This window comes from Triticum dicoccoides, chromosome 5A (genome assembly GCF_002162155.2).
Source record: "Triticum dicoccoides isolate Atlit2015 ecotype Zavitan chromosome 5A, WEW_v2.0, whole genome shotgun sequence".
NCBI lineage: Eukaryota > Viridiplantae > Streptophyta > Magnoliopsida > Poales > Poaceae > Triticum > Triticum dicoccoides.
In genome coordinates this window covers 12,452,583-12,461,864 of record NC_041388.1, presented here as the reverse complement: position 1 = coordinate 12,461,864, position 9,282 = coordinate 12,452,583, and the positions used below count along the sequence as shown (strand labels likewise).

General features: G+C 49.5%; 1 protein-coding gene across 2 annotated transcripts; it reads left to right on the top strand.

Moving 5' to 3' along the window:
* The first annotated feature begins 2,214 nt into the window (after positions 1-2,214).
* LOC119296815 lies at positions 2,215-4,992 on the top strand. 2 transcript variants are annotated; one of them, XM_037574873.1, is made up of 7 exons: positions 2,215-2,348; positions 2,430-2,503; positions 2,609-2,805; positions 2,887-2,960; positions 3,066-3,263; positions 3,345-3,418; positions 3,521-4,992. In XM_037574873.1, the coding sequence occupies exon 7, from the start codon at positions 3,552-3,554 to the stop codon at positions 4,719-4,721; it is 1,170 nt and encodes a 389-aa protein (XP_037430770.1). In that variant the 5' UTR covers positions 2,215-2,348; positions 2,430-2,503; positions 2,609-2,805; positions 2,887-2,960; positions 3,066-3,263; positions 3,345-3,418; positions 3,521-3,551; the 3' UTR covers positions 4,722-4,992. The 2 variants fall into 2 exon arrangements, with proteins under 2 accessions (XP_037430770.1, XP_037430771.1); XM_037574874.1 differs by having other exon boundaries at positions 2,887-2,997.
* Positions 4,993-9,282: the final 4,290 nt, after the last annotated feature.

Genomic DNA, 9,282 nt, shown 5'->3' with positions numbered 1-9,282 from the left:
AATTTCTCACGTGACATCTTTCGCCGTGCAATGAGATTGGATTTTCTCTTCCTAAAGAGGCCTGCCAGGGATGGTATGTTCGAGTCATGTGCATATTAAATTGTCCTTTGCCACCCTCTATTTGTTTTTTTCGGTGGAAAAACTTCTGATTATTAATATTCATCTTCAATCACATGCATATTAAATTGTCCTTTGCCAAGGGATGAACATTTTTTGACGGTATAACAAACACCAGAATAATAAAAATTACATCCGGGTTCGTGGACCACCTAGCGACGACTATAAGCATTGAACTGTGCCGAATGCACACCGCCATCATCGTCCCTCCCTTGCTGGAGCCAGGAAAACTTTGTTGTAGTAGACAGTCGAGAAATCGTCGTGCTAAGGCCCCGTAGGACCAGTGCACCGGAGCAGCAACCATCGCCGATGAAGAAGTCGTAGATTGGAAGGATCAAACCTGTAAACACCCAAACGAAGACGAACAAAGAACGGATCCAAATAGATCCATAGAAGACCAACACCGAGCGAATCCCGCGAAATCTGATGAAGACACACCTCCACACCCCCTTACAACACTAGGCGCACCACCGGGGTGATGATAGAACATGGGATATGTTATTCCTACTAAGTGACATCGCTGCCGTCACACAGCCCCCAACCATGACGTTGAACCTAACAGGAACAAGAAACGGGGCCCCTCATGTTAGCGTGGAGCTGAGGTCCTCCGACCTCCATGGCCCAAAGGCCATCGGAGATGAGGCGGACCAGTAGCGGCGCCGACGGAAGAAAGAGGAAAGCTTGAGATCTTTTTTCTTGTTACCACCTTCTATTTGGGTATGAAGAGAAGTAGAGCTCCATACATGGTAGGATCAACGTGGATTCCAACAATTTGATCCAAGAGATGGATAATTGGAGGGAACACCATGAGGTATAGCTAGATATAGAAAAATTCCAACACTCGTGTTTGCTCATCTTTTGGCTTGAATTTCTCACCGTTCTTCACAAGTGGAATCGAATAAGGGCAGTAAGATGGTTACATTATTTTGCACTTGCAGTGTGTGCATTCACATGATAAAAAAAAATTCTGAATGAGTTACTCCATACTCATGTCATGCTTTGGTAACAAAAAACCGATATGGCATGTGGAATATTTCTTCCTTTTGTAAGACGTTGTTTGGATATTTTTTGAGTATATGCATCTTGCAGCAAGATGAAGAGGCCAGGCGTGCCATCCTAAACATACCCACCTACCTTTTGGATTTGAATATTCACTTACCTTTCGCTCACGCTCTCATTTCACCAGTCGGCCCATCGCTGGCATAGCCACGTCCGCCCATTGGCCGGGATCAGCCATCGCCCAGTAGCTCGTTGGTGAGCCTGGTCTCGACCATGGACAAACATCCTGGATGGGTTTTCTACAAGTTGAAATGGACGGAGTAAGTGCAATCTACTAGATGTTCTTAAGATTTGTTGCAATTTGAAACTCATTGTTTGATTAAAATTTATGTAGAAAGGATGTTTGTTTTGCTATTGAAAAAAAAGAACATTTTTTTTTAGAGCGAAAAAAGAGTACATTGATCTATTGATAAAGAGAAATCTACTAGATATTGGTGCACTAGTAGTTATAGATGAGACTACAGAGGACACAATGTTCAAGTTTGAGAAGGTACAGAAGAAACAAGTGTCAAGCTCGAGAAGCCAAGAGAGAAGAGCAACAATGTAGACAATGAACATGAGATGGAAAAAGTACTGATTGGACTATTAGGCATTGTCAAATAAATTTGTGTATTTTTTTAAGAAGTTAAGTTTTGGAGGTTCAATTAAAATATTATTTTTCAGAGAAGCAAATATAAGGAGTTAGAAGATGATAATATATGGCCTAAATTTTAAGGGACACTCTAATCCATCTGTCCACGGCCCACCCGGGAGAGACATGGAAGAAGTGAATGAAACTATGTCTTGTCCTCTGTAGGGAGAATTGATTTTAACCCCCCCCCCCCAAGTTCGTTCGCCTTCGATTTTATGCCCCTTTCTTTGTTTGCCTTGCTCTCAACCCCCTTCCGGTACAACATGTCTTATGTTGATTGACCGCTTGGCGCTGTTATCTGCTCAGTTATTAACTATTAATGAACAAAAAAATGGTATTGTAATATTTCAATTTGACAAAAGGGCAGTTCCCTCGAGACCCCAGCCCACACGTGAGACAGAGCCGCCGCTCGTTCTTTCTTTCCCCCCTTCTCGTCATATCTAGCGAAAAGCCACCAGAACCGCCTTGCCCCGTCATCCGTCGCCCGTGCTGCTCCGCCGCGTTTTCCTCCCCATCCGCAGCCCTCCATTGCTGCCCCAAGGTAAGGCACGCTTCTCCCCTTCCGTTTCCATGGATTTCGCGTCGTTCCTCTTGTACGTTGTCTAAATCGTCGAAACCCTAGGTACCGAGGAAGATTGATATGGGGATTTGAGTGGGAGAGGTTGGATCTACAAAGGGGTGTGTGGATCTGAAAAGGTGAGAAAATTTTTTGTGGTTGGGACATCCAGGGGAGATGATATATCCGTTTATTCTCATTTCTATTTGATGCTTATATACTAACAAATTTGTTAAACATGCCAGCAAGAGCAGATGGATTGAAGGCGAGCGGACCCCTCTGTCTTCTCTCTTTCTTCACAGAGCCCCCGCTCGTTCTTTCTTTTCCCCCATATTGTCATATCTAGCGACAAGCCGCCAGAACCGCCTTGCCCCGCCGTCCGTCGCCCCTGCTGCTCCGCCGCGTTTCCTCCCCATCCACATCCCTCCATTGCTGCCCCAAGGTAAGGGAAGCTCCTCCCCTTTCGTTTCCATGGATTTCGCGTCGTTCCTCTTGTATGTTGTCTAAATCGTCGAAACCCTAGGTACCGAGGGAGATTGACATGGAGATTTGAGTGGGGGAGGTTGGATCTACAAAGGGATGTGTGGATCTGAAAGGGTGAGAAAATATTTTGTGGTTGGGACATCCAGGGGAGGTGATACATCTAATTATTCTCATTTCTATTTGATGCTTATATACTAAAAAAATTGTTAAACATGCCAGCAAGAGTAGATGGATTGAAGGCGAGCGGACCCCTCAGTCTTCTCTCTTTCTTCATAGAGCCGCCGCTCGTTCTTTCTTTCCCCCCTTCTCGTCATATCTAGCGACAAGCCGCCAAAACCGCCTTTGCCCCGCCGTCCGTCGCCCCTGCTGCTCCGCCGCGTTTCCTTCCCATCCGCCACCCTCCACTGCCGCCCCAAGGTAAGGCAAGCTTCTCCCCTTTCGTTTGCATGGATTTTGCGTCGTTCCTTTTGTACGTTGTCTAAATCGTTGAAACCCTAGGCACCGAGGGAGATTGACATGGGAATTTGAACGGGAGAGGTTGGATCTGCAAAGGGGTGCGTGGATCTGAAAAGGTGAGAAATTATTTTGAGACACCAGAGAAGGTGCGATACATCTATTTATTCTCATTTCTGTTTGATGGTTGTGTATACTAACAAATTTGTCAAACATGGCAGCAAGGGCCCCGTTCCCCCTTCGTGCGTTCCGATGTTCCATAGATCCGAACGTCAGATGCCGCCGCCGGCGGCGGTGGCCGACTGGTCGGGCCTCCACCAAGACATCCTCAGCCGCATCTTCCTCTCGATCGCATGCATCGGCGACCGGGTCAGGTTCTCCGCCGTCAACCAGCACTGGCGTGGCGTCGCGCTGCAAAACCCGCCCCCGCTCCCCTGGCTCCTCATGCCCTCCACTGCCGGGACCTCCTGCTACCGGATCTTCGGCGGGATCGCCGACCCGCAGCCGCCCCTCGCCGGCGCCGTCCGCGGAGCGCGTTTCTGCGGCTCCTCTCATGGCGGCTGGTCCGTCGTCGTGCTCCACCAGTGGCACGGCCACGCCCTGCTCAACCTCCGCTCCGGCGAGCGCGTCCTCCTCCCGGACCACGTGCGCGTCACCCTGAACGGCGGGCGCGTCCCGCCGAACTTCAACGTCATCAGGTGCCCCATAATGATCCGCGCGGCCGCCGTGTCCGCGCCGCCGCCGTCGGCTGCATGCGTCGTCGCTGCCCTGACGACAGGCCAGACCACCATGGCGTTCTGGCGCCCGGGCATGGACTGCTGGTCGCCGGCGCCGCTGGGGGCTCCGTGTGACGCCCAGGACCTGACGTACCACGACGGATGCTTCTGGGCCGTCAACCCCTGTGAGCAGCTCTTCTGCTACAGGCCGGAGATTGCCGGCGCAGACGGTGCGCTTACTGTTCAACATCTTGTCTACCAGTGCTGTGCTGACCAGATGACCCCCGCGGCGCCTGGGGAGATCGTCTCCCGCTACCTCCTGCCTGCCGCCTCCGGTGAAGATTTGCTAATGGTGAAGAGGTTCGTCGATCCGGCGAGAGGCGGCACTAGGCGGTTCGAGGTCTTCAGGCTAGAGAAGCAACTTGGCAGAACCTCCTGGCGCTTCCACAAGATGGAGGGGCAGGTGCTCTTTGTCGGCCGGAGCTGCTCCAAGGCCTTCGACACAGGGCGCAGCGGCAATCCGGGCTACATCTACTTCCTCGACGATGTCTATGGTGGCCGTCCGATGAGCGTTCTCCAGCAGAACGAATATCCCTGCACCGACATGGGTGGTTGGAGTTGCTCCCCTGACGACGAGGAAATCAAGCGCTGCCTGCCATGGGCGCATCCCTCGGACAGCTCACCGTCCATTTGGTACCTCCATTGATCTACCAGGAGTTGGTTTCGAGATTTCGATCTCATCATATTTCCATAATTTTATTTTGAGTCTTTGTTGCCCATCAACATATGCCATGCTCCAGGTCAGTGTCTCGGTTTGTTGTCTTCGTTGCTGTGGTCGTTGTCGCTCTTGTTGTAAACTTGTAATTTGGCTATGGGAAACTGGAAGTTACATATACAGTTTGTTGTATGTACTCTACTTAATCTGAAGATTGTCTTGAAACTCATTTCATCAATGAAACTCTGAACTCTTCAGACTACTACCTGTCTATACATGCTGTTTGGTATATACTCCTATATGCTTCTTCCTTAATTCTGGCTCCTAGCTAGTATTTCACTTATGTAAGATATTCTGTCGTGAATTCAACTTGAGATTTGAGATTCATATAAAGTGCTGAAATAATATTTTTCAGTATTAGATGATGCTACTGAATATGTTATGTGTGTTCAGGTATACAGCAACTAGCACTAATTGTCTGTTGAGGACTGTATGTAGTCTCTAGGTGACCCTTGTTCACTTCTTGGTATGTTTCCAAGTCGTTGCTCAGCTGAATGTTTGGTTTGTGTTAACAGAATATATTTATTGCACGTTTCCCATTTATTGTTAGTGAAGAAAATTAATTACTCTCTTCATCTCTTGCTATATTCTCAGAGAAAAAAATTGTCTGGCAATACTAATCAGGTGACCTCAGTTCAGTGGAAATGGTTGCAAGATGCAACTTCCATGACTTTGTTCACTTATTCCAATATACCCACTTTCTACAATATAAGAGCATGAATTGGACTCACAACCAGTGTAAGAAAACTCACTTTCTACAATACAAGAGCATGAATTGGACACACAGTCGGTATAAAAAAACTCACTTTGCACAATACTTGCTTCAGAATTTTAGATGACGTGGTAATCACTGACAGCGCACCTTCTCTTATCGGGGAAACCCTTTTTGGAGATTAGCGAGGGACATATTAAAGACATCAGGGAAAGAGCCAGCCCAGTTTTGCTCTTTTCAGTAATCAGGGGCATACTAAAGACATCAGGGAAAGCTCCAAAACTAATATTGCTAGACACTGATGAAATGAAGGAACCATATGATTTGGGCGGTATGATATACTCCCTCCGTAAACTAATATAAAAGCGTTTAGAATACTAAATTAGTGATCTAAACGCTCTTATATTAGTTTACAGAGGGAGTACTTTTCAGTAATAATAAGCAGGCGTGTTACGTCGTTTTCTCTGGAATGTCTTAATTGTGATTTCACTTAACTGACACCAATGCCACCATCAATAAGGACCAATTGATGCTGCATCAAATCAGCATTGTATTCGCTGATATATAAAACATAACCCCGTGTAATATTAGCGAATGTACATTCCTTGCTTTTTCTATAACGAACATGATTTCTTTCCATGGGGGTTTCTTAGCTTTTTAGCTTAATGCGTAGCCACTATTTATCTGCACATGTCCACTCTCAACGCTGTTTTTGTGTAGAAGTGAGGGATGAAATTGTTAGATGTGTATAGTCTTTTTTCGGTATATTCTCATTGTATAAGGGGTTTTCTGCACTTTACTACACATATATATGTATTGGCCTTTGGCCCTCAGTAAAGTCAGTTGCTATTCATCCAACATGGTATCAGATGCTAGGTTACCCTCTCCACCTCGCACGATGCAACTCCGTGCCCGTACCTAGTCTCCCTCGCCCTCACCCGCCGTCGCCGCCCCCCCACCCCCTTGAGTTGATGTCCGGTTGTCGTTACGCCCTGCTCCGTCCAGCCGGTGCCGTTCCGGGCCTGCCTCCTCCCCGCCCGGCCGCCGCGCCCTGCTCCGTCCAGCCGGCGCCGTCCCAGGCCTGCCCCCTTCCCGCTCGGCCGCTATTACCCCTAGTCCGACCGGCCCGCGCCGTTCACGGCCCCCCTGGCTGCCGCCGCCCGTTCCGCTGAAGCTGCCGCTTCGCGTGCTCCAGCCGCGAGCGAGCCAGGCCTCCTGGTCGCTCCTGATCCGGGGCTGCTGCCTTAAGCGCTCCAGCCGCGAGCGAGCCCGGTCCCCCGCTCGATCCCGATCCAGGACTCCTGCCTCGGGCGGGCGGGTCTCTATTCCATCCCGATTCAGATTCAGATCGGTTGACTCCAAAAAAAGGAGGCAGTAACAAAAAAAAAGAGGATACCTCAGTATGTCATCTTCGGGCTATGTGGTTGTTCCTCGTTGCTCGGTGATCTTTGATGGCACCAACTATGCTGAGTTCGCCGGTTTCATGCGTATTCATATGCGCGGCCTTCTGCTGTGGGGTGTTCTTTCTGGCGAGGTACCATGTCCGCTGTGCCCTGTTGCTCCGGTGGCGCCTGTTTCGCCAGTACCGCCGGTGATTGCTGCTGATGCTTCTCAGGCTGATCGGGATGCAGCCAAGACTCTTGATGATGCTGCAGTTGATGCTTGTGATCAACAGGTATCTGCCTATTCTGATGCTCTTTCTGTCTATCGGGATGATCTGTCTGCTTACACTCAGTGGTGCAATGATGATGCTCGAGCGGCTGTTGTTCTCACTGCGAGTGTCCTCCCTCTGTTTGCTTCGGAGTTCATGGGACTTGGCACAGTTGCAGCGATGTGGTCTTATCTATGCCAGCGCTATCAGCCCTCTGGTGATGCTCTCTACCTATCTGTGGTGCGTCAGGAGCATGCACTTCGGCAAGGTGATTCTTCTGTTGATGAGTTCTATTCACAGTGCTCTGCCATCTGGCGCCAGCTTGACTCTTTTCGGACAGTTGTTTGTGAAACCTGTCGTTGATGTTAGACTACTCGGTCTGATCTGGAGTTTCAGCGGGTTCATGAGTTCTTATCTCGTCTCCGGTCTGAGTTTGAGCCTCAACATGCTCACTTGCTTGCTCGTGGTCGTGTTCCTATCTCGGAGGTACTTGCCGAGCTTCGTGCTGAGGAGACCCGCCTTCGCTCTGCTGGGTTGCTTCTGATTCCGTCAGTGCTGGCCGCCCGAACTCCTGTGTCCTCTGCTCGCCTCACCGCTCCACCGCTCCTGCCTACTCCTTCAGGGGGGTCAGTCGTCCTCTTTATGCTGAGAAGGGCACGTCGCGCCGTGACACCTTCTATGGTTACTGCTCCCGGTCAAGTCACCCAGAGTCTGATTGTCGCCAGAAGAAGCGAGACTAGAGGCGCTCCCCTTCCAGCGGGACTCCTGTGTCTTCCTCGACTCCGTCCCTCACTGATCAGGACATTGTACGCCTCAAGCGTCTACTTGCTTCATCCGGCTCCTCGTCGACTGGTTCTGCTGCTGCAGTGACTGCATCCCCTTCATCACCATCGCAGCCACCTACACAGTCAAGTAAATCTTCGTGGGTTCTTGATTCTGGAGCTTCTTTTCATATGTCTTCTGATTCTTTCGCGTTGTCTTCTCTTCGACCTCTTGATTCGCCTGTTAATGTTCTTACCGCCGATGGCACACCTCTCCCTGTTGCTAGTCGTGGTATTCTTTCCACTCCTTCATTTTCGACTCTGAGTGTTTCACATGTTCCTCGCCTTACCATGAATCTTTTTTCCGCTGCCCAACTTACTGATTCTGGTTGTCGTGTCATTCTTGATACCGACTCTTGCTCTATTCAGGATCGTCGCACCAAGGCTTTGGTTGGTGCTGGCCCTCGGCGCCGTGAGTCAGAGGGTCTTTAGGAGGTCGACTGGCTTTGTGTTCCTTCCGCTGCCACCACTTCTGCCAGCTCCCATGCTCTCGCTGCCTCTTCGTTTGCGTCCTTCCAGCAGTGGCATCATCGCCTTGGTCACCTCTGTGGCTCTCGCTTGTCTTCTTTAGTCCGTCAAGGCCTCTTAGGGTCTGTATCTGGAGATATTTCTTTACATTGTAATGGTTGCAGACTGGGCAAATAGACCCAGTTACCTTATCCCACCAGTGAGTCGGTATCTCAGCGTCCTTTTGACTTAGTTCATTCTGATGTTTGGGGTCATGCTCCCTTTGATTCGAAAGGTGGTCATCGCTACTATGTTCTGTTTATTGATGATTTCTCTCGCTACACTTGGCTCTACTTCATGAAATCTCATGGTGAGGTTCTCTCTATATACAAACGATTTGCCGCCATGGTTCACACCCAGTTTTCCATGCCCATTCGTACTTTTCGTGCTGACTCCGCTGGAGAGTTTATCTCCCAGCTGTTGCGTGGTTTTCTCGCGGAACAGGGTACTCTTGCCCAGTTCTCATGTCCTGGTGCTCATGCTCAGAATGGCGTTGCTGAACGTAAGCATCGCCATTTGCTTGAGACGGCTCGTGCGATGATGATTGCTTCTTCTCTTCCACCCCATTTTTGGGCTGAGGCTATTTCTGCATCCACCTATCTCATCAACATTTAGCCATCGACTGTCTTGCAGGGTGGTATTCCTCTGGAGTGTCTCACTGGTCGCTCTCCTGACTACTCCGCTCTTCGTATGTTTGAATGCGTGTGCTATGTTCTTCTTGCCCCCCGAGAACGCACCAAACTGACTACTCAGTCGGTTGAATGTGTTTTCCTTGGTTACAGTGATGAGCACAAGGGGTAT

Bases quoted from the DNA above. Each gene is read 5' to 3' on its own strand.
- LOC119296815 (XM_037574873.1), top strand. From the start codon at position 3,552: ATGTTCCATAGATCCGAACGTCAGATGCCGCCGCCGGCGGCGGTGGCC.